The sequence below is a fragment of the Physeter macrocephalus genome, chromosome 20, assembly GCF_002837175.3.
Source record: "Physeter macrocephalus isolate SW-GA chromosome 20, ASM283717v5, whole genome shotgun sequence".
Classification (NCBI taxonomy): Eukaryota; Metazoa; Chordata; class Mammalia; order Artiodactyla; family Physeteridae; genus Physeter; species Physeter macrocephalus.
Genome location: NC_041233.1, coordinates 67295554 through 67321556, shown reverse-complemented (window position 1 = coordinate 67321556; position 26003 = coordinate 67295554). Strand labels below are relative to the sequence as shown.

The 26003-nt window shown below is 40.8% G+C and overlaps 1 protein-coding gene across 11 annotated transcripts in view; it reads right to left on the bottom strand.

Annotated features, from left to right (window-relative positions):
• Nucleotides 1–26003, bottom strand: part of VTI1A (vesicle transport through interaction with t-SNAREs 1A) — a 374999-nt gene that overhangs the window by 108256 nt on the left and 240740 nt on the right. For 3 of the 11 annotated variants that reach the window (XM_028481268.2, XM_024121380.3, XM_055080971.1), the window contains one exon: nucleotides 7994–11187. The exons of 6 other annotated variants lie outside the window; for them this stretch is intronic. Coding sequence is in view for 1 of the 5 variants with exons in the window: in XM_024121380.3 (XP_023977148.1) it covers nucleotides 11184–11187 (4 nt within the window). In the remaining 4 variants the exon portion in view is untranslated. Of the gene's footprint in view, nucleotides 1–7993; nucleotides 11188–26003 lie in introns of those variants that run through there. 2 more of the 11 variants (XR_003677513.2, XR_003677514.2) reach the window with 1 other exon arrangement.

Below are 26003 nucleotides of genomic sequence, written 5' to 3'. Positions count from 1 at the left end.
TTGACAACAGTAGCAAACACACACACACACACTCACACACACACAAACACAATGCAGAAACCCCTTTTAGAGCATCCTCCCAGATGGTCATCCAGCCCTAGCTTGAACAGTTCAATGACAAGAGACCTCACTCCTTCACAAGACAACACACTGCATTGTTGGGCAGATCAAGTCTTCTTTATACGGCCTCAAAATTGCCTCCCTATAACTTCTACTTGTTCATAGCTCTGTTGTTGCCTGGAATAATGGCGTAAAGTCTCCTCTTCTTTCAAATGAGTGTCCTTCAGCACATCATTAAGGCGGCGCATGGTACACTGGAGGGAACACAGGGCTACACAGGAGCCAAGAGACTTGGATCTGAGATGTAGCTCTGCCTGAGACATTAGGACTGCAGCAACTAGAGCCCTTCAGGCCTTAGTGTCATCATGAATATGACAAATCCGTCAAAACAGAAAAAGTGGTCTTGCATAATTGTAAATATCAAATCAAAAGTGTAAGCCAAGCGCTTTGCAACTGAAAAGGACTCCAGAAATATGTTATTATATTAGTAGATCCTTTCAGGTACTGTATTTTTATACTCGAACAATCCTTCTGTCACTTGAAACTTACATTCTATTTCCAAAGTTAGGTATATTAGTGCTGCTGACTAACTATATTAATGATGGGAAATGATGCTCCACGATGCCACCTATCGGTTACTTGTGTCAGTGATTTAGTGACCAGAAGCAAAAGGCCCTCAAGGTGGCATGGGTAACAATGTGTTGATGCTGTCTTTTTGTAAAGACCAGAGGAAACAAAACCATGAACTTGGAATCAGAAGGTCTGGGTTAGAGTCTGCCATTTACTATGTAGCTGCCGTTCACTATGTAGCTGCCATTCAACAAGCTAGCTAACCTGCTTCCCTACACCCAATAGGACAGAAAAATAATATCAATCTTACATGTGCTACTATGAGGATAAAATAAAATAGTATGTGTTAACTACCCAAAAATAAATATTGTGGATTCTAATTGCAGAGCAGTTCACCTTTTTTTTTTTTTTTTAATCAGTAAGAACCCATTTGAAAAGTGCATTATTTTCTCTCTAAATTAAATAGAGATGTTCAGTTATCTGGATTCTACCTGGATAGTTTTAAATCTATCATTAATTCTCTGTGACCCACATGTTTCACCTCTTAGGCTCTCAGTTTCCTAATCTGTAAAATGAGTTAATTGGACAAACCGATCTTTAAGCCATTTTCTAGGTATGACTCTGGGACCACCAATATCTGATATACTGCTAATCAAATTGAAAAAAGTTTCAGAAGTAAACTGATTCCTGAGAGCAATTCAATTCTTCTATAATCCAGAAATACTACCATTGTAAAAACAATGTCTTCAATCTGTAAATTTGTTTTGAAAATTACTCCCTTTAGGAAGATATATTTATTTCCAACTTAGTTCTGCTAGCCACATTCCTAAGGTGAGGTAACAGAATTTTAAAAAACTCAATAAAAACAGACATTTCTTCAAAGAAGAAATACAAATGGCCAATACGCACATAAAAAGAGGCTCAACATCTTAGCCATTTGGGAAATGCAAATCAAAATCACAATGAGATAGTTCCTCACACCCACTGGGATGCCTGTAATCAAAAAGACAGACAATAACAAGTGTTGGGGAAGATGTGAAGAAATTGGAACCCCTATACATTGGTGGTGGGAATATAAAACAGTCCAATCACTTTAGAAAACAGTTTGGCACTTTTTTTTTTTTTAATTTCTTTTATTTTTGGCTGTGTTGGGTCTTTGATGCTGCACGCAGGCTTTCTCTAGTTGCGGCGAGCGGGGCTTCTCTTGTTGTGGAGCACGGGCTCTAGGCGTGCGGGCTTCAGTAGCTGTGGCTCATGGGTTCTAGAGCGCAGGCTCAGTAGTTGTGGCACGTGGGCTTAGTTGCTCCGCGGCATGTGGGATCTTCCCGGACCAGGGCTCGAACCCGTGTCCCCTGCATTGGCAGGTGGATTCTTAACCACTGAGCCACCAGGGAAGCCCCATTTGGCACTTTTTCAAAAGTTAAACTTAGAGTTACCATATGACCCAGCAATTCTACTCCTAAGTATACAGCCAGGAGAAATGAAAACATATGTCCACACAAAAACTTTTAGGTGAATGTTTACAGCAGCATCAGTCATAGTAGCCAAAAAATAGAAACAACCTAAATGTCCACCAATTAATAAATGGATAAATAAAATTTGTATATCTATACAATAGAATATTAGTAGGCAACAAAAAGATATGAAGTACTGACACATGATACAACATAGATGAAACTCGAAAACCTTATGCTAAGTGAAGGAAGCCCAAAACAAAAGACGACATATTATATGATTTCATTTATATGAAATGTCCAGAATAGGCAAATCCATAGAGACAGAAGAGTTGTTTAGTGGTTGTCACGGGCTAGTGGGACATGGGAAGTGACTGCTAATGGGTACCAGATTTCTTTTTGGGGTGATGAAAATGTTCTAAAATTGATTGTGGTGATGGTTGCGCAACTTAGTGAATATACTAAAAGCCATTGGATTGTGCACTTTAAATGGGTGAATTGTATAATATGTAAACCGTATCTCAACAAAGCTGTTAAAAACTCAGTAGAAGCACATAATCATTAAATTATAAGGATCAAGGATCAACTCAATTTAAATCACAGTGCAAAAAACACATGTGTTTGTATAATAGTATTCTACATGGATAATTGCTGCATATATTCAACTGCTTTAAACCCATTTTTGCATTTGGATCATTTTTCAAGGCGGAGCTGAAATTTAAGGAAGTAAATTGAATAAACAAGGCTACAGCAGCACACAAAATCTACTTCTTTTATTTTATGCTACCCAGATTGACTCAGTGGTGTAAAATGCCATTTAAAAAAAGAATGATGAAATTTGAATGAGAAAATGTATTTCATCGTGGAAGATAAAAGTCTTTCCTTCTCTACAGTGAATACAGGTAATTTCAGAAGCAGCAGCTCCTAATTATTCACTGCTGAAAAGCTAAAAAGAGGTTCGTATTGAAAACAGTGACCTCCAGTTTGCTCTGTGAATGAAGGCAGACACAAATTCTCATTTTCCTAGAATCCTGGTTGATAACTGAGTTGGGAAAAGCATGCATTTCTTCATTACAGTGCAGTCGACTGTTCATTTAAATAACAACCTGCATAAAAGTCACAAAGCATTATCTAGCAATTCCACTGTGTTGAAATGCATTATTAGGACTAACAATGCCAAATAGAGTAAATAAATGACTGTCTTCTTATTTTCAGCCTTATTTCTGATTACTCAGCTTTATGAAAGGCTAGCATTATTATTACTGGTGCATTCAACACCTTGGTCAATACTGTTTGCTTGGATAACTCTTGAACTGGAAGAGATTTTAAAATAGAGCTAAATTCTTTTCTAGGTTATCCAAGGGTGAAAAAACCCCTCCAATCCAGTGCTCATGTATCATATATTTTTAACAGAAAATATTTAAAGAACTCAACTTCTGTTCACTATATATGTGTAAAATCTAAAAGTCCTCATTAAGATAGCACACTTGCAAAAGTACTTATTTAAAAATGTAAAATTTACATCAATAGTTTAACTTTACATCAGAAGGTTTCAACCAAGAACATGCTAATGCTTCAGTTTTTAAAGTTCCTTAAGCCAAAGTCTGGGCCCTTTTTTTTTTTTTTATTTTTTTGCGGTACGCGGGCCTCTCACTGTTGTGGCCTCTCCCGTTGCGGAGCACAGGCTCCGGACGCGCAGGCGCAGCGGCCATGGCTCACGGGCCCAGCCCCTTCGCGGCATGTGGGATCCTCCCGGACCGGGACGCAAACCCGGTTCCCCTGCATCGGCAGGCGGACGCGCAACCACTGCGCCACCAGGGAAGCCCTGGGCCCTTTTTAAAAACTTTTTTCTTTTCTTACTCCCGGAGATATCCTGTACTCCACAAAATGCTACTGACCAACCCTGTTGTAAGAGCACCATCAGTCTATCCAGTGAATGGCAAATAAAAAGACAGATTTGAAATCACTCACTCCTGAGGCTCAAGTTTGCTGTGGTTAGATAAAAAGGGGCCTCTCAGGGAAAGATATGAGCAATATTTGGATTTAACAGTGCCTGATTAAAAAGAATGAAATGATACAGCATCATGGATGGACCTGGAGATTATCATACTAAGTGAAGTAAGTCAGAAAGAGAAAGACAAATACCATATGATATCACTTATAAGTGGAATCTAGAATATGACACATATGAACTATTTACAAAACAGAAACACACACACACAGACGTAGAGAACGGACTTGTGGTGGCCAAATGGGGGGGGTGGGGGGGGAGGGAAGGATTGGGAGGTTGGGATTAGCCGGTGCAAACTATCATACACAGGATGGATAAACAACAAGGTCCTACTGTAGAGCACAGGGAACTATATTCAGGATCCTATAATAAACCATAATGGAAAAGAATATGAAAAAAAAATGCGTAACTGAGTCACTTTGCTCTACACCAGAAACTAACACAACATTGTAAATCAACCATACTTCAATAAAAAATAAATTAAAAAAACAAAACAAAACGAGTGCCTGATTGAGGTATAGCTTCCTTGAAGATGGGGCAACAGGGTATGTATGTTTATAAAGTGTTATCATTATAAGGGGAACACCACAAACTAGAGTGACTGACTCTCCTTCAGACAATGGGGGTGTTTTTGGTTCTTGTTTGTGCACTGAAGCCTTGGATTCTGGTGTGGAAAGGGAACTAGAAAGCTTTCGGGCAACAGCAAAATGAGTGAATTTATATTTAGGTAATTTAAAGGATTACGTGAGCAGAGGAAAATGTTCTTGGAGGGTGTGTGGCACATTATATTTTCCTAAATTGGCGACAAAATATTCCCATCCCACTGATTTTCTACAACCGTGCCACCCCTGCCTCAAGAGGCGGAGTCTATGTCCCTTCCCATTGAAACCTGATGGGCTCTTGTGACCGTCTTGAGGAAGAAAATGCAACAGAGGTGACAGTGTGACTTCCTAAGCTGGCTTTAAGAAAGGCCATGCAGCTTCTGCCAGTCTTGCTCTTGGGACTCATCTTTGGGGAGGGGGGGGGTCCATGCTGTAAGGAAGCCCAGACTAGCTCACGTAGACAGACTACATGGAAAGGCCTCGAGATCAATAAAGCGATAACAGGAGAAATTCCCAGCCAGCCTCTAGCTACTCCTGAATCCTATCTCTTCCCAACTGTTCCAGGTCCAGGCTTGATCTGAAGATAACCTCATGAGAGATCCCGAGCCAGAACACCCAGCCAAGATGCTCCTCCATTCCTGACCCACGGAAATTGTGAGAGATGACAACTGTTGTTCTAAGCCGTGACCTTTTGGGGTGATTCGTTACACAGCAACAGATAACTGGAAGAGGAGGAAAGGAGACCCAAAAGGAGAGTCATATAAATAACACCGAGGGCATATGTCATTTGGAGCCTAGGCTTTCAAACCATGAGCTGTAGACATGCAGATAAAAGTAATGGAGAGGGCTTCCCTGGTGGCGCAGTGGCTGGGAGTCCGCCTGCCAGTGCAGGGGACACGGGTTCGAGCCCTGGTCCGGAAGGATCCCGCGTGCCACGGAGCAACTAGGCCTGTGCGCCACAGCTACTGAGCCTGTGTTCTGGAGACCACGTGCTGCAGCTGCTGGGGCCCGCGCGCCTAGAGCCCGAGCCTCGCCACGAGAAGCCACCGTGGTGAGAGGCCTGCACACCGCAGTGAGGACCCAGCACAGCCAAGAATGAATTAAAAAAAAAAAAAAATGTAATGGAGAAAGACTCCTTCTAAATCACCAGGTAAGACCCCAACTCACTCATGATTCAGAGCTTGTAACTTCACAGCAGTGGGTCAATGGCCTCTCTTCGTGGAATCTCTGGGTTTTCCATGCGGGGGAGCTTAGGGCAGCAAGGGGTAGGAGGGAACTTGCTCTGAAGCTGCATTTACATGGCAGGGGCAGTCCACTTACTCGGGCAGTGGTGGCAAGGGGCTCATGAGATGGGTAGGGAAGCTACAGCCCCTCTAAGGGACCCACTGATTCCCACCTCACCTTCTTCACTATTCCGTAAAACCGAACAGTTGGTCGCTGCCGAGCACAACGTACATTTGCATGCCTCCACTTCCCTGTTTTCTCTTCTTTGGCTAACTTGCACTTACTCTGCAGCACTCAGGTTGGGCATCAGCAAGCCCAGGAAGGCCGACAGGGCTAAGAACTCCTTATGTACCTCTATTGTTCTATTTACATTTATAATAAAAGTCCTGTTTAGGTATGCCTTCTTACTACACTGTGTACACTGAGAGACGGATATAAATTATTTACATTTGTATCTTTACGGCCTAAGGTCTGCCTCGTCACAATAGCTGGTGCTCAATAAATGTCTGTGGAAATGAACACATAAAGACAAGTTGGCTTCAAAGGACGAATCTGATGACAGTGTCTCCATGCATTTCAAACATCCCACGCTCTTCCCTGATCTCAACTAGAAATCTCTCTCCGTCCTGTGAACTCCCAGGAAAACACTGCGTCAGAATTTCTTTCACGTCACCTTGAACCCTCATTCTCCCTACCTCCCACCTGGGGTCCATCTCTTTACCTTGGACCACATTACATGGATCCCTCTAAGATCCCCTTTCCAGATGGTCCACTCCATGGGGGCAGGTTTCTGGGCCAATCCCCATCCCGAGTGCTGAGAACAGCACTTCCTATGCTAGAGGTGGGTTTGGTAAAGCAGTGTGTCTTTCCTGTCTCAGTACACTTTCAGAGTCAGTAATGACTCTGAAACCTCTTCCCTGGGATTAGCAACTCTGCCTCCGACAAGTCTGCAAATGCACTCGTCTTACATATGTTCAACAGGCGCCATCAAGATGGGCTCAAATGATGTGGCAGGACAACCTGCCAAAGTCCTTAGAAGCTTGAAGTAGGTCATCCTCAGGAGCAGTAGCTTTTCATCTACCCAGCAGGTGTGTGTCATCAAATAAATATCATAAAATGTCTTTCAGCCAGGAACAAATATCTGGCGGGGAGACAGAAGTACACAGGCTCACTGACTACCGGTCTAGAGGTCTAGACGGAGAGCGTGAGATATTTTTTCTTAACATACGGAAACCAATATTTTTATCAACAAGAGGGTTTCAACCCCACTATTTATTGTCCCCCTGTCCAATCACCTGCCCCATCCACTAGTCCCAATTTTATAACTTCATTTACACAGGTTTTAACGAAGAGTATCCCTGAAACCCAGCACCACAAAAACGCATTTTCCACGAAACGCTGTGATTTAAAAATAATCATAATGATAGGTAGGCTAATCTGGTTTACTTGGGATTATCTTTCAACCCCTCCCCGCCTTCTAGCATTTAAATTAGTCATTAGTGTATCTTCCTTTTTTTTTTGCTGGGAGAGTTTCAGGAGATATTAAAATTCAGTGATTTGTGGTGGTTCATTTTTGTAAGATTAGGGAGAACTTAACAATATGGTGCAATTTGTTCTTGAACATCCTTGAGCCTGCCCCATCATTACATGCCAAATTACCAGGTATCACTGAACCTGAATAGAAGAAAAACACACACCTGTGGTTTAACGCAACTTCAAAGTCATGGTTACACTTTAAAAGAGGAAATATTTGAACTCAAATGTGGATATGTTTTGGATTTAATTTTAGGTACATTACTTATAATTCCCAAAGCCAAAGATAATTCTAAGAGAACCATGAACACAGTGCACATCACGTGAGATTGAAAAAGTTGGCTCATAATTATTTCAAGATGAATTGTGTATATAAAAAAAATGTAATGGAGAAAGACTCCTTCTAAATCACCAGGTAAGACCCCAACTCACTCATGATTCAGAGCTTGTAACTTCACAGCAGTGGGTCAATGGCCTCTCTTCGTGGAATCTCTGGGTTTTCCATGCGGGGGAGCTTAGGGCAGCAAGGGGTAGGAGGGAACTTGCTCTGAAGCTGCATTTACATGGCAGGGGCAGTCCACTTACTCGGGCAGTGGTGGCAAGGGGCTCATGAGATGGGTAGGGAAGCTACAGCCCCTCTAAGGGACCCACTGATTCCCACCTCACCTTCTTCACTATTCCGTAAAACCGAACAGTTGGTCGCTGCCGAGCACAACGTACATTTGCATGCCTCCACTTCCCTGTTTTCTCTTCTTTGGCTAACTTGCACTTACTCTGCAGCACTCAGGTTGGGCATCAGCAAGCCCAGGAAGGCCGACAGGGCTAAGAACTCCTTATGTACCTCTATTGTTCTATTTACATTTATAATAAAAGTCCTGTTTAGGTATGCCTTCTTACTACACTGTGTACACTGAGAGACGGATATAAATTATTTACATTTGTATCTTTACGGCCTAAGGTCTGCCTCGTCACAATAGCTGGTGCTCAATAAATGTCTGTGGAAATGAACACATAAAGACAAGTTGGCTTCAAAGGACGAATCTGATGACAGTGTCTCCATGCATTTCAAACATCCCACGCTCTTCCCTGATCTCAACTAGAAATCTCTCTCCGTCCTGTGAACTCCCAGGAAAACACTGCGTCAGAATTTCTTTCACGTCACCTTGAACCCTCATTCTCCCTACCTCCCACCTGGGGTCCATCTCTTTACCTTGGACCACATTACATGGATCCCTCTAAGATCCCCTTTCCAGATGGTCCACTCCATGGGGGCAGGTTTCTGGGCCAATCCCCATCCCGAGTGCTGAGAACAGCACTTCCTATGCTAGAGGTGGGTTTGGTAAAGCAGTGTGTCTTTCCTGTCTCAGTACACTTTCAGAGTCAGTAATGACTCTGAAACCTCTTCCCTGGGATTAGCAACTCTGCCTCCGACAAGTCTGCAAATGCACTCGTCTTACATATGTTCAACAGGCGCCATCAAGATGGGCTCAAATGATGTGGCAGGACAACCTGCCAAAGTCCTTAGAAGCTTGAAGTAGGTCATCCTCAGGAGCAGTAGCTTTTCATCTACCCAGCAGGTGTGTGTCATCAAATAAATATCATAAAATGTCTTTCAGCCAGGAACAAATATCTGGCGGGGAGACAGAAGTACACAGGCTCACTGACTACCGGTCTAGAGGTCTAGACGGAGAGCGTGAGATATTTTTTCTTAACATACGGAAACCAATATTTTTATCAACAAGAGGGTTTCAACCCCACTATTTATTGTCCCCCTGTCCAATCACCTGCCCCATCCACTAGTCCCAATTTTATAACTTCATTTACACAGGTTTTAACGAAGAGTATCCCTGAAACCCAGCACCACAAAAACGCATTTTCCACGAAACGCTGTGATTTAAAAATAATCATAATGATAGGTAGGCTAATCTGGTTTACTTGGGATTATCTTTCAACCCCTCCCCGCCTTCTAGCATTTAAATTAGTCATTAGTGTATCTTCCTTTTTTTTTTGCTGGGAGAGTTTCAGGAGATATTAAAATTCAGTGATTTGTGGTGGTTCATTTTTGTAAGATTAGGGAGAACTTAACAATATGGTGCAATTTGTTCTTGAACATCCTTGAGCCTGCCCCATCATTACATGCCAAATTACCAGGTATCACTGAACCTGAATAGAAGAAAAACACACACCTGTGGTTTAACGCAACTTCAAAGTCATGGTTACACTTTAAAAGAGGAAATATTTGAACTCAAATGTGGATATGTTTTGGATTTAATTTTAGGTACATTACTTATAATTCCCAAAGCCAAAGATAATTCTAAGAGAACCATGAACACAGTGCACATCACGTGAGATTGAAAAAGTTGGCTCATAATTATTTCAAGATGAATTGTGTATATCAATACAATTTTTTACTCACATGAAGGATGTCCACTAATATTTTCTGATCTCATAGTGTTTGCCAGACACTCAGATACCATTTTCCTGACTTTACCGCACCTGCGCACCACCTGAGCTAGTATTTACGTAACTGTTTTCTGTACGTCAAGTTGAAATTGGCCTTTTAAAGAAAAAAAATTCACCTCCTCTCAAGCAATAATAACAGTAAAACCATGAGTTTGATAGCTACTTAAATTTGTTCTTTTGGACAAAAACCGGATTAAAGTAAAAGCTGCCCTGCTCAGAAGAGGCATGACAAGTGGCTGATCCCTTCACCCGATAAATATTTATTCAGCACCTACTATGTGCCAGGCCCTCTTGCAGATGCTAGGGTTACAGCAACAAGCAAAGCAAAGTTCCTGCTCTCACGGAGCTTACTTCCTATAGACGTAGATGCTAATAAACCAAGAAGTATATAAAGCAATTCCAGGGAGTGACATGTGCTATGAAGAAAAATGAAGCAGGGGAAAGGCACAGAGTGACGAGGGGGGATTTGGGCAGAGATCCAAGACAGCATGGAAAACAGTGGGCTGTCCTAAGCAGAGGTAAAAGTCCAGAGTTCATCATATTACCTGTCTCCGTTTCTGCTCTTATAAAACTCAGTTATGTCCCAAGATTAAGTCTTAGTGTAATTTACCTTCCTCAGACTGCTTTCCCCAGAGATTGTCTTTCATGGGCTGTTTCCACTGGGGATTGCATTTTTGGGACAGACCGGCCCAGGTGGGGTTACAGCGAGGAGAATTAGGCCATCAGAGGTGACAAAGGTGCTGGGGTGGGGTGGGGTGGGCAGGAAAGAATGGAAGAAAAGAGCTGGGCGCCACAAAACATGGAGAGCATCAAAGACCTCTTTTGCCATTTTGCCTCTTGTCTTACGGTAGCAACCTCTTAGGAAATTATTTCATATGCCAACCTTGGCACATAGACATGAGTTGTTCAGGACCACTGTAGCATTTTTTTCCCCATTTAAGGTGAAAGAAGCTGGTAAATATGCTTAGATATTTCCTTAAAAATCTGACTCTTGGTTTATCACTGAAAACAGCATCGATACTCTAAATGAAACATATTAATAGAAGCATAGTCTGATTTGTAAATAGACGTTTCACTTTGTCCACATATAGTTACTTAGGTTCCTTGGAGGCTGACTGCAGGATGAGAACCCAGCCGGTATCAGGTTTCAGACAAGGAGAGCTGAGTTCTTAAGGCTGATGGACGTAACTGGCTGCAATCCTGGCTGAGACTTGATAGTTGTGTGACTTTGAGCAAGTGACTGAACTTTGCTAAGCCTCAGTTTCCTCATCTGTAAAAGAAAATAATAATGCCTCCCTTACAGGTTTGCTCTGAGGGTTAAATGAAATGAAATGAGATAATGATTATACAGCACTTAGCATTTCAGTGCTCTTAAAATAAATGGCAATTAAGATGACCACAGCAATCATGACAATAACGATGATTAAGAAATCACATGCGGGACTTCCCCGGTGGCGCAGTGGTTAAGAATCCACCTGCCAATGCAGGGGATGTGGGTTCGATCCCTGGTCGGGGAAGATCCCACGTGCTGCAGACCAACTAAGCCCATGCGCCACAACTACTGAGCCCACGTGCCGCAACTACTGAAGCCCGCGGGCCTAGAGACCATGCTCCGCAACAAGAGAAGCCACCGCAACGAGAAGCTTGCGCACCGCAACAAGGAGCAGCCCCCACTCGACCCAACTAGAGAAAGCCCGCGCGCAGCAACGAAGACCCAACACAGCCAAAAATAAATAAATTAAAAAAAAAAAAGAAAAGAAATCATACGCAAGGTTCTCCAGTTCTGAAACTGAGAAGGAAAGCCCTGGTCTCTAGGTTCCTAAGAGGCTTAAGTAATAAGTGAGCACTATTACCCTGCTGGGCTGGTGAGTGCAGCGCAGTGGTCAGAGAGAGATAGGAACTGGGGAGGGAGGGCTCCTCCAAGTGGACCATGAGCTCAGCCTCCAAACCCAGAGGTTCAGAATGGGATGGGCAGTGAGGGCCATTCCAGGCAGTGTCAGGTAGACATGGAAAGAGGCTCCCTGGAGCTAGGACACAGGTCCCGTATCACGAACACGAGAGATAGGAGTTCAGTGGAACTAAACTCCTGAGTTGACTGGAATGTGTCCCTTGCAATCTGGGCGTGGTTGTAGAGGCCTCATCTTAGATGCACCTTTTGCTCCATTGAATTTTAAAGGTGTTCAACAACTGTCACCGCAAATTTAAAAACAACAAAAGGAGAGCACATCCTGATGGTCTGAATCCATTAAATCTGCATACAGCACAATGAGATGCTGTGTAATCAAAATCCCTTGACCTGGCAGCAGTCTTCATTAGCAGCAGAAGGAAATCAGTTCATGTTTGCGGGAGGGAGGAGTGGGAGTGAAATGCCCGTGGAAAATCAGGGCGGGGCAAGACTGTCCGATGCCAGATTTTCTTTATAGGCCACGTGTTGCACTAAGCACTAAGCTTCTTTAGAAAGGGAAGTGCCTCTCTGCTCAGTTTCACATCTCCACCCCATTTATTCTTTTTCCTTTCTTCCCCTCTGGATTATACCTCTAGTTGGATTTATATCATTTAGGTGGATTATATCATTTAGCCCACAGATAGTTACTGAGTCCTACTGTGGGCCTAGCAGAGAAATCATTAAGAAGATGAGCATTTCCAGGAAGACTCTGATTTTTGTAACTCCACAGTCCATAAGCTTTTACTAAAAATACATGTTGCTTCTGTATTGGTTCAATCAAAGGAGGTATGCAAGAATAAATTTAAGTTGCTGACTGGCCAGCTGGATATAATGTGACACCTACCACTTTCTGGCTGGTGGTAGGTCACAAACAGAGAAGCAGCCTGGGAACCAGGAGATTTAGGTTTGGTTACTAATTTGGTGACTCATTCAAATGTTGAAGGAGCAATGAGGGGCTTCCATTCCCTACATTGGACTTATCTTACTGGGCAGCTGTGAGGACTGATCAAGCGATGCTTGTAAGTGATTTCTACTTCCCTGAGAGTAAGTGTCAGGTGTCTTCAGCTGGAGAATGGACAGAGAATTGAATAGGATAAAGAGGGACAAGGATTAAAACAGAGAACCACAAAGAGGCATCTGGATAGTAGGAAGGACTGAAATGACGCCTGCTGTGTCGGTTTCTCTCAAACTGTAGCCTTGATCAGTTTGGAGAATTCATTTTCTGTTGTTGTCCCAGAGGACAGCCTATGAGCTGTGAATGACATGGCAGAAAATAAATGACTCAAACAGTCATCACTTTGCTGGCTTACTCCCCATCTTGTTCCCCACAGGATATGAAGTGGTTTACATGAACCACACCAGTTGTTTGTGGAAGGTCACTGGTCTTGGACTTGACTTTGCTGTTTACTCACTGTATGGCCAGAGAGTAACCCTGAAGCTCACCAAGCCGGTGGACAGTGCATGTGGGAGTGATTTACCAAGATGAGTTTGCTATGGATACATCAGGGGTGATTATTATTTATAGCAGGAATACTTTTCATTTAATAGGTTAAATAAAACACGGTAAACAAACAACTATGAAAAAGAAAAAAAAGCACAAAGTTTGACCTACACTGACACGGGCTTCAGACCTTAACAGCAGAAAGTTTTTCTCACAGTAAGCAAAGCCGTGATCTGGTCCTAAAAAACAGTATATTTGTTAAACTGAAAATGCTCTAAAGTACTCCATGGTAAGGGCTATTCTGCACAATCTGATGATTTGGGATTTCATCAAATTAATGTCACTAGATATGCCTTATAATTAGGATAAAATATTTGAAAAGTTAAAAAAATGAGGCTATTCATTAACTCATTGATTCTCCTACAGATTGGGAGCCTGAATTTAAATGATACCCAAAAATATAACTAGGTACACTCAAAGAGAGAAGAAGTGGTTGTGAGTCTTTAAATGGAATGCAGTAGCTTAAAATGCTATTACTATTCAGAGTCTCTGAGAACATTAAAACTGCCCATTAAATGAAAATCTAATAATTGGCCCTACTGAATTGTGACATTTTGTAACCTGCTCAGAAATGCAGAAAATTGTGGAAGAAAAGTTCTTTTGAGGCAGAAGTTGATTTGCAATGTAATATTATTCCAAAAGCCAAGGTCCCCATGCTGATACACACAAAAGAACAACAATGCGGAATGACTAACAAAGCTGAGGAAGATTCTGGAAACCAGAGCTAAGGTGTATAGCTCAAGACTCTCCAAGGTAAGTTATGTTACTGGCCTGGAAAAAAATCCACAGGCAATGGCACGAGCTGAGAGTGTATCTCAACTTGGAAGTGGCCTCTCTCTGGGCATTGCTTAAAGACATAACCAAGACAGGTCATTCCGTGCTTTTATATAAGCCACCGGCAATCTCCAAACTTACTCTGCAATATCACTAAATAAATAAAATTTAAAGACATTAACTGGAAGAGAATTGATAGTTTCAAATCAGAAGTTTAAAAATTCTCCTGGGCCAGTGGTTACCAAGCATCTTCTATGTGCAGGCAACCGCGTCCAGTGCTCTGAGAGTCATATATGACAGATCTACTCTTGCTCTCAAGGAGTTACCATGTGGTAGGGTGAATGCGACAGGCACTGACGGAAATAAAATACAGGCATACTATGTAGATACATCCACAGGGGCAGTACAATTAAAGCAACATGGAGCCCCTCTTGTTGAACGGATCCAGAAAACACAATCTGCTTTCTTTGAGGATGTAGCATGGGGACAAGATGCTGAAAGATGGGTGGGGTTTTGAAGGGGGAGATGGGAAGGTAAATGTCCAGGCAGGAGGATGAACCGGAGGCAGGGAAGAGCATGAGGCATGTCTGGGGAGTAGGAAGGATTTGGGTCTGGCTGTAATGCAGGTGACGAGAGTGCAGGGTGGCTGGGAAGGACACAGAGGGACCACAGAAGCCTGCCCAAGGCACCGAGGGATAGTTCTGTCTGAAGACAGACACTGTTAGGGGCTCTGGGAACTAGGATAAAAAAAAGTCTTCATCCATAAACTCTTTACCTATAAAACTACAGGCCTCCATTTATTTGTCCCTTTTCTGAGGTGTTTGTCAGCAAAGCAACCAGAAGCTGACAAAAGAGGAGGCCCTCCAAAAGGGAAGCAATTACTGGTGACTAAAAGGAGACGAAGGCTAAGAATAATCAGGAATTTATTCATTTATTTGGCCATGCCATGTGGCATGCGGGATCTCAGTTCCCCGACCAGGGATCGAACCCATGCCCCCGGCATTGAAAGGGCAGAGTCTTGACCACTGGACCACCAGGGAAGTTCCAGGCCGGAACTTAAAAGGAGGAAGGTGACAGAGCCAAAGGAGAAAATATGCTAGAGAGAAGGTGGTCTAATGAGGAACGTGATGGTAGCTCCTCTCATCTACCTCCCCCACCCCCCAAAGCTAATCCCAAAGAAAACCTACTACAGAAATTTGAGGGCCAGCAAGCCCATGGTTTAGAAACAATGCAGGCAACCATGGGGACAGCACAAACTTGCTAGCTCTGGATTTCTACCCACAAATTAAGAATTGCTCTTTGCAGTCCCATGAGGGAAACTGTGTTAGAAACATCCTTTTAGGAAAATATTTCATGTCAAGGGGAAATGTTCACAGTAAATTGCTAAGTGGGAAAGGCTACAAAATGAATACCTATATACACAACATGATTTTTGTATAAATATGATGAGTAACACTTATTGGTATATTTGGCCATCAAAAACTAGATCACCAAATGGTGGAAATATTTTAAATATGCCATGTCATGCAAAATTTCTTTTAATTCTTACTTGGAATATTCAGTGACTTTTCTGGCAGAAGTACTGCGTAATGCTTCAGTTGGTATGCAGAATACATCCTTTAGATCTTATCTCTGGTAAGAAGAATAACTAAAACAAAGAATCCTACCGATGATGGAGCTGACATGGCATCAGACATTAGAGATGAGTGTTTGCATTTTTACCACTTTTGGGAAAATAGTCCTCTGTGTAAGGAATGCACAGGGTCTTACTTGAAAAAAATGAAGCATTAACACAAATATTCTCAAGCTCACGTTAACTCTTGTAATTAATGTAACTTGTTTACCTAGACCTGTTACTCCAGTTATTTAAATATGTTCAAGCATAAATTATGAATTCTGCACATCAGGGTATGGTGGAGGCCCAGTCTTTTAAAAAATACAAATGTTTCTGGGTTCTTTTGTATTTCAACAAACCCACAGTATGACACATACCGTACACACATACTAGAGAATTATTCTATTTTGCATGTGAGATTACATATTTTATAAACCTGGCTTAACACAGTAGAAGGATGGGTCTGTTTATATGAGAGAGAAGCAATGACTCTTCATGTTTAACCTCTTGAATGTTATCAGGAAAGAACTGTTTTTTAAATTTTATTTCTTTTCGGCTGCACTGCACCGCATGTGGGATCTTAGTTCCCTGACCAGGGATCGAACCTGTGCCCCCTGCAGTGGAAGGGTGGAGTCTTAACCACTAGACCACCAGGGAAGTCCCTGGAAAGAACGGTCTTAACGGGAAAGAAAGAAAAAAACTTTGGGGTGAAGAACGTTATCAACCTTTTACCTAAATAAACTTCACCGGGAACAGGGTTGAAAAAGTCCACCATAAACTTAGTAAAGTGCAACCAGGACTACAGCTGCTAATTCTGGTCTGATGTTTTACAGCTGATGGTAGAAAAAAAAAGGCAAAAATGTGAAGCAAAAGGACTTTTATAAGCTAAACCGAGATAAATAATTCTGGCAGACTCTATATTCTTTGTGTTAAAATATATAACCTGCCAAACTAGGACAGTAACTTAAAACATTTTATTTGGCATCACAGGAATCACAGACAAGTTTCTAAAACTTAAAATGCCAATGAAATATTCAATTGTTTGCAGGTAAAATATGCATAGAAAAAGGCGGGGAGAATGCATTCTCAAGTGTTAACAATGGTTCAGTGGATGATGAGGCTTACAGGGAGTTTTATTTTGTGCTCTATACCTTTCAGAAGGGTCAAGATATTCAACAAGAAATATGAATATTTTTTAAATGTGTAGGTTCTTCTGTTTTGTATTACAAATATTTCAATAAACTCATCATTTTTTAATATAAGAAAACTGTGGGAAATATAACAAAACCAGAATATTCTGAAGTCTATTTTAAGCAAGTGGGAATAACACGGCAAACAGTGCCTTGTGTACAGGATGAAAATTTCCATTACTTTAAAGAAACGTTGGCTGCTGGTCTGCTTCTGGGGCGGCAGAGCAGGTCTGGGTTTGGGACATTGCATGACAGGTAGGGGTGAGGTTAGGCTACACTGAAAACACATGAAAGATGGGTAAGTAGTGGATTGGTAGCAAAATCCAGGTTCCTTTAGGGCATATCAGTTGTAAGGGAAGCAGTTATGGTTCAGAGTGGGAAAGGCCGTACGTAGTATGGTGGGAGATGTCCTGGAGGGAATGAGGGAGAAACACTTCCAAGTTTGGGATTGACATGTAAACACTGCTATATTTAAAAGAAGAGATAACCAACAAGGACCTACTGTTAAAAAAAAAAAAAAAAAAAAAGATAAAAAAGAAATCCTTTCATGAGGGCCAATATATGTGAAGTAATAGCTCTCTCTTCAGTTTAAACTATGGACTGTCTTCCTTCAATTTAGTTCGAATGACAAAATATTAAAAGTACAGAAACCAAAGTCGGTTACGACTTACTAAGAGCTCTCCACCAAATGAAACAGGCATCAATGGTAGAGGCACCACGTTATTTAATTAGCACACGTTGATTAATTTAACCCATGGAACCACTGTCTCCTGTTACTGCTAATTTTGTTTTTGAAGTCAAATGAAACACAGTAGCTGAAGAGTAGTTAAACGTGTCCAGTCTCTTCATCCCTAAGGCTATGAGCACAGGTAGCCCTCCACCACTGAGGTGTTCTGAGATGTTCTCAGGAGGTGGTAACTTCCCCTTATAAACCCTAATATGAATGGGCCTGTTAGTAGCACTTTCCCTAACGAGACACATGACAGAGAGTATAATTTGTAATTATTTTCAAATATTGGCTAAGAAAGGACCGTCTGTTAAAAAGCTTGCCATGGAAAGAAATGCTAGGCCGTATTTGTGACACCTTGCCTAACAAGAAAAGCAGTAGACAGGAGATTGAGGTGTACAGGTAGGTACACCTCATTTTTTTGTGCTTCACGGATATTGTGTTCTTTACAATTTGAAGATTCGTGGCAACCCTGTGTCAAGCAAGTCTACTGGTGCCATTTTTCAACAGCTTTTGCTCACTTCATGTTTCTGTGTCCCATTTTGGTAATTCTTGCAATACTTCAAGCTTTTTCATTTTATTATATTTGTTATAGTGATCTGTGATCAGTGATCTTTGAGGTTACTACTACGACTCGCTGAAGGCTCAGATGATGGTTAGCATGTTTTAGCAAATAAAGTATTTTTTTTTTTTTTTTTTGCGGTACGCGGGCCTCTCACTGTCGTGGCCTCTCCCGTCGCGGAGCACAGGCTCCGGACGCGCAGGCCCAGCGGCCACGGCTCACGGGCCCAGCCGCTCCGCGGCATGTGGGATCCTCCCGGACCGGGGCGCGAACCCGGTTCCCCTGCATCGGCAGGCGGACGCGCAACCACTGCGCCACCAGGGAAGCCCCAAATAAAGTATTTTTAAATTAAATATGCACACTTAAAAAAAGACATAAATGCTACTGCACACTGCAGAGACTGCAGACTAGTGTAAGCGTAATTTTTGTATATGCATTTGGAAACCAAAAGATTCGTGTGACTCGCTTTATTGCAGTGGTCTGGAACTGAACCTACAGTATCTCTGAGGTTTTGCCTGTATTTGCAGGTTAGCAATGGTTTTGAAACTTGGAAAAAAAAAAACGTTTTGTTTTTTGATAAAACTTTTCTTCAAGGATTGTTGACATGCCCAACAGAAGATCAGATTAACATGGAGCTGCTCCAGATAGAAACCTGCTTGTCTGGTCTCTTCTTCCTCCTTGGCAACCTTTACGTGCACGAGCAAAATTTTAGGATTCCTTGGAATACAATTTGAGAATCACTATTTCACAGCATCCCTGGGGGATACTGTGTATTGGCTCATTCCATACATTTCCGGATCCCTTTTAACAGCTTTCTTTGACTGGGAAGGCTAGAAACCTAAAAACTACATTTTCGAGATTCTCTTGCAACCAACCAGGTTCCAGGTATTGCCCAGGTTCTGCAAGGCAGATGTCTGTGCAAGACTTGGCAAGGGGATGTGAGCAATGTGAGGCACTTGCATGGGGCATGGGAGAAAACAGGCACTTCTGGTAAATGTGTGTGTGTGTGTGTGTGTGTGTGTGGTGTGTGTGTGTGTGTGTGTGTGTGTGTGTGTGTGTGTGTGTGTGTGTGTGTGTGTGTGTAGGGGAGGAGGTTGCATTTGGCTCTTCTGGGACAGCTCTGGTAGAGATTATGGAGTCCGGTTCCTGTATCCTGGGTGCCATTCGGGGTAAGACTGCAGCAGTGAGCAGTCCCAGGAGAGTCCGACTGGTCTCTTCTACTGCTCTGTAGCATCCAAAAGAGCTTCACTGGCTTTCCTAAGGACTCTATACACTACTCTAATAAATCTCTTTCTGCTTAAATTAGATAGATGATTCTGTCCTCCTGAATCTAAGAACTCTGACCAAGACAAGCATCAGAAAGTAGACCCTAATTATCTCGTTGCCTCATATGAAGTATCTTCCACATCTCCCCATGTTTGCATCCCTACTGAACCTAGCACTATTTTTATCACATAGATACTGAATAAACATTAGTTAAAACACATCACTATAGCATAGCATTATGCTGGATTACTTTTAACATCATTCAGCTACTTATTAGATCGTGAGACAAGGTCTAAATAATGTAGGGAAGACACACCTCCATAAGCAAGGGGTTGAACCATTATAATTTTTAACTGTGTTCATTTATCGAGGTAAAGAAAGCAAGGCATTAAAAACAATAGTCTCAATTTCTCATCATTTGGAGGGGAACAGAAACAAGTCAAAAGCTGTCTTTTTAAGATAGAGAGACAGACAGGAATGTAAAATTATCATGGTGATAGACAACCAATCTGAATTTGATCACTGTAGAATGACATACTTAAATTTCTATGTCTTGTCAAAAAATAACAAGAAAAAAGAAAATGAAAAAATGGGCCCTTTAATCTTTAAAAATAATATCAGCATGGTGTCATATATATATATATATATATGAGTATTATCTAAGTATTTGATTACTGACAGCTAGTTTTCTTCATTTTGGAAAAGACTATGTGAAAGGACTTCCCTTTCCTACATTTTATACACAAACTATTTCATTTTCTAAAAGTGGTTAGACAAAGGGTCAGATGATAACTTTAAATATTTAAACTGGTCACTGACAGTCAAGTAGTAAGGAACTTCTCTAGTTTATTGTTAAATATGGATTGCCTTAGAGGTAACCTTAAGTACATGGCATGGCTTCCTAATGAGTTATTAGTTATGAAACTGTGAAGTAATTTAGAATTTTAAATAAGACTGGAGAATAGACTGGGGTATAACAAATTAAAAGCACTGTAATTATGCAATATCATGGGATGTATTAGGTAGTCATGCTATGCATATATCAAAAATACATTAATAAAACGAACATATTAATAAAAAGCTAAGTCTGGCCCTTTAAGACCTCAACACTAATTGGAAAGGATTTTGACAGAACATCTTGAATAACTTTCATTATATCAGTTTTGGCAAGCTATTTTTCAGCTACCTAAATGATGATTATTTCTACACTCCACAGTGCATCTATCAAAATCTACGATCTGAAAAATATCATTAGTGAGGATGAGTGAAGTGGCAGTCGTTCAAATGGTACAACCTGAATTCGAATTTATTAGTGTGATGTAGGTGATATGTATGGGGTGTTTTATTTTGATATTTTACCTATATATTGTCCCCTTAAGATATATCACACATTTACATGTTGTACATTAATTATATATGTTATGCATTATATTCCAAATTCTAGCCCTATTTTTAAGATCATGCATTCAGATCACTCTAAAAACTCTTCCCACAAAGTGTGATGATTTAATGGATTTAATTCTTAAAGAAAAACACTTCATAGCAAGGGCAGATTAACCTCACAATGAAAACAAACACATCCAGTAGTAGATATTATTGGTGAAAAGTTTAAAAGGTATAATTTTGCCTATAATAGCTTACTCCTGTAACCAAGACACAGATTTATCCATCTTTGCTTTGTTGTTGGGCTTAAAGTCATTGAAAATTCAAAGAACCAGATCACTACTTAGTTTAAAATAAGAAAGGTCTAGCCAAAAAGCAAGTCCAACTAGTTAACACCAGAGAGTACCAAGTGCCTATTATAGGAATAGAGTTTATTAAGGTTAAAAAAAACCCAGGCAGCTGTGTGACAATATTAATGCCTTTAACTACTTTTGATTTTAACATTGAATTTGGTTCCACTAAAGTACTCCCCTTGAGGTGAACTGTTACGTGTATCTTTTTCATAGATGGCCATTGGTGCCATGCTTGTTGAAGGATATTATTCTGTAAATACTTAGGCTTTAACTTTCACCAAAATGGAAGCCTCACTCAATAAATAAGCAACTCACCCCAGGTCATGAAGTTAGATATTAGAAAAAGGAGGATATTGCAGCCCAAGTTGACTGTGCCCCCCTGACCCCACTCAAATTCCCCCAGACAAGGAGGCCTTTACTTCCTGGTTCTTTTAGTTGGGGTCTTGACTCATGGACTTCATATGCTCCCTTTCCCTTTACTCACTGAGAAGAAAACTCTCATACAGTATATTCATGATCATGCTGCTATGGTATAAATTAAGTTTATGAATGATGTCCTTCACTTATTGCCCCTTTCTCTCACACAGTGATATTTGTAACTCACGAGCTGTAGGATTTCTAAAGCTGAGTGATTTGTAATGTAATACTTCTAGAATCTCCAGAGTAATTTCAGCATTAGTTACAAATAAAAGTTGGCTCTCTGCAACTCTTAACCTTGGGAACATGAACCTTTAAGACTTGGAGATCAAATACCAACATTCCCCTAGGACTGCTGTACACATCTGCATTTCTGGACATAGGACTTTTTTTGTTCCTAATCAAGTAAAATCTCACTTCATAACTTCTACTTTTGGCTCAGTGCTACCTAGATTTCCAGGCAAGCAAAAAAAAATGAGGGCTGAGGATTTTGTGCTTAGAGGTTTGGAAATTTGGCAAATGTTACATTAAAATGCAAGTGTTTGATCTTGAACCTCAACAGAGTGAAATTCAGTTAAAACACAAAGAAACCAAAGTAAGGCTTTATGTATTCCAAATCTGCACCTGTATTTTGATGCTGCCAGGTATTTGTACTAAGAATTCTGTGGACAGGGCAAAAGGGAATGAAGAGCCTCCCAAAGTTTCCTCTGGGATCTTCCAGCCATTTGCAGTAATCACTAATTCTTGCTTACATCTGTGAGTCAGGCATCCAAGTGTTGCTATTCCTGGCTGGTCCTGTTCTGTGTTTAAATGGTCTGATTGTTAGTCTTTGCATCTGGGTCCCAACCAATTTCACATGGAAAGTTAGTTCAAGGATCCCAGTCACCTTTACGTTATCCTTAAACACAGCTAAGAAGATAGCTTGAGTTATTAATAACAATTATGAAAACTGCCCTTCCAACTCACCAAACTCAAGGGTGTCATTCTTCATACAATTTCCTAAATATTGACCTTCTAGGATCCAGTCAGTGAAGTAGAGTTCATTTTCAAATAATTTAATTTGACATCCATTAACACTCTTTGGGACCTGAAAGCCACAGAATTTAAATGATTCTTATATTCAGATAATTATGAGAACAGGTTACTTGTAAAAGAACATTTCCATGAAGATTTAGCCAGGCAGCACACTTCATAGGCCTGAATTTCATCAAGGTGGGGGAACAGACTAAATGTGGATTTAATTTACAAATGCTTTCATACAACACCCATAACTTTTATTTCTTGTTATGTTATCCATTCTATAATGTTAAAAAAAAAAAAGAAACAAACACTCACACAGCAGCATAACCAGGAATTATGAGGGGAAGACTATACTTTATCCAAAGTTGACTTATACAATAGCTGTAGTTTGTCTGTGAACTCATTTATTGTTATTGGTTGAGAGCCAATATGAGTAATGGATAAAAAGCATGGGTTTTATTTGGAATCAGCCTTGCTCTAGTTCTGTTACTTATTAGTTCTTTGACTCTGGGTATGTTCATTATGCTGTTTAGGCCTTAGTTTCCTCATCTGTCAAACTGGTTACTGTAAAGATTAAAAGAGACGACTTACTAAAAAGTGCCTAGTATAGGCTGGCTCATAACTATTTCTCAATAAATGGAAGTTACTTTTCATTTGTCAGTATCTTTCCTTCTCTGCAAGCTCTTTGATGGAAAGAGCCATTTCTGGTACTTCCCTGTACATGTAACAGGACTTAGTCTTGTAACATGGTAGGAAAAACAGTGCCTTGAGATGTCAGGGGACCAGCAGTCAAGCTCACTACCTGCTGGCTATGCAATTTCTGGCAGAGTTCTTAAGATGTCTGTTCTTAGTTTGCCTCTCTCTGGAATGGGGATATGTTTACATCCCTCTCAATGTTCTGACAGGAACGTAGAAAGATATGGATAAAACACATTTTATAAACTGTAGAGCACAGCTTAGATTTAGGTTATTGTCACTCTTTTATTCTACTTGAATTAAGAGTAATTAAATAGTAAGTTTTTGAGCACTTACTATGTGCTGGATGGACACAGTGATTTATAAGTGTTGCATCATTTAATCCTTACAACAACTCAATAAAGTAGGTACTGTCATTATTCCCATTTTTCAGATGAGGAAACCTAAGCTGACTCAAACTCAAGCAGTCTGGCTCAGAAGCCCACACTCTAAACCACTGTTACGTATAGAATCCTATAATTTTAGGAGGAAGAGACAACCTTTTATGAATCCACCAATGGCAGGTCTAGGGACTCAGAGTGACGAGGAGGCAGTCACCTTGCCTAAGAGGATGGCAGGCGCCACAAACAAAAAGAAGAGAGAGGATCCAAGCAATCAGACTCATGTAAGCAAGGCGAGGCCACAGTTTTTCCATTTATATTCAGATTTCTGCAACACAAATACCCCATTCCTGTACATATATTTTCAGCTCCGCTGAAACTGCCAAGTAAGATGTAAGAGAAAGAAACTCAGCTAAATTCTACATCTGGCCATGAGGAAGACTTTAGAGTGTGGTAGTTTGGGAAAATACAAGTAGACTGGCCAGGGCGAAAAACAATACTTTGTGACATGTCACACCCTTGAGCTGAAATATTCGAAAAGGCCACCACTCGGGGGTGTGGTAGACACGAAGGACCACGGCAGTGGTTACCTCCATGAGGAATTCTCTTCTCCAGACAGACTGAAGGCACACAATAGTAGACGTCATCTTGTAGAAAGAGCTGTGACTTTACCGGGCACCAGTCTTTGGCTGAAGGCTACGAACCAATGAAACTTTAGAACATGAGACCCAAGACAATACTCTGCCTGTGTTCAACAGTGAGAGCTTAGAGAGTGTCAAAGCATGTGTTTAAGCATATGTGAACAAAGGGCGTAAAGATGTGTGAGACGGGTGTTAAAACATCAGTTCAAACATGTGTTTAACCATGTGTGAGCAAAAGGGTGTTAAGCCATGTGGTAAAGCAAGTGTTAGAGCATATTCGATTACAAATGTTTCTCATTTGGGAGCTTAAATTATTTTCTGCCTAATCCAGTGTTGCTAAGCAATAGTTCTGTGTTGTCTTTACGGAACACAATAAATTATTAAACTTAAAAAAAAAATTGAAGTTAGAATTCTTTTTTCCCATCTTGGTTTCATCACGAAGAATTTACATCTGTAGTTTTCAATAAACATAGTGGTGTTCTGCTAGTGTAAGCAAAAACCAGGGTAAGGCTCCCTATGCAGGAAGGCAACAGTCAGATTAGGGTAAGGCACACTCTGTGTGCTGAGACAGTATACAGTGTTTGGTAGATCCAGTGGCATATTAGACTAATCTCAAGGTTCGATAAACCCCATAGTCACTGACTGGGGGTGACTATCCCATCCAGGGCACCATGCCACAGCTAGGATTCTGTTTTTTATTTTCAATTTTTAAATATCTCGAACACTGCTCTTGAGAATAGGAATTCTGACAGTTCTTACTGACAGTAAAATGTGATAGACACCAGCTTTAAGGTTTCTCTGACATTATTTGCTAAATATATTAGCTTACGTATCTTCAACGCTGCTGGAAGCTTCCCTTCCAAAGCAAATGAATCCTCTTATGTTAAAATGGGAATACACAACCCTGGATGTTATTTTCAAAAGAATAAAAGTAGACAAAAATCAGAGTGTACTAGAGATACCTTTCTGCAGGGTAAAGAAAGAGAGTTTAAAACAGATATACATATACTAATATAGGTAAAAAAAATTCAGGTAGCTATTTGATTTTCTTGTTAGGAAACAAAGCGATAAACAAACTAAACCAGTAAACCTGTTTCAGCCCACTCATTTCTCTGTTGGGAGTGGATATATCATCAAATATTCTTCCTTTAAAAAAAAGAGCAAAAGACAAGTAAAAGATCTGCAGGCTTGTGTTTAAATTCCATTTCCTAAGCAGTACTAATTAATATGGCTCTTTCTGCTAAACTGTAGAATGATTTGTGTGTAAATGCTATCTGATTTTACCTATGAAAATATTTTTGATCATTCTGAATAAAGAAAAATAGATATAGCCATTAGAATCAAAATGTTGCCTTCCCAATCACCTTTTGCCTCGAGATCATGGAATGTTTTACTGAAACAAAAACTGGCAAGAGACAACCAAACAATTAAAGCCAGTGTCTTCTGTCAGCCACCCTTGTAGCAGAGGTCAAAGAATTTTTGAATACTTCTCTCTTCCCGTTCACTGTGTCACTTAATGATTTGTTCATGTGGTTCAGTACAAACTCAAGAAAATACAATTCCTCAGCAGAAAAAAGCACGGTCTGTGGTGCTGTGACCTGACTCTCTGCTTAAAC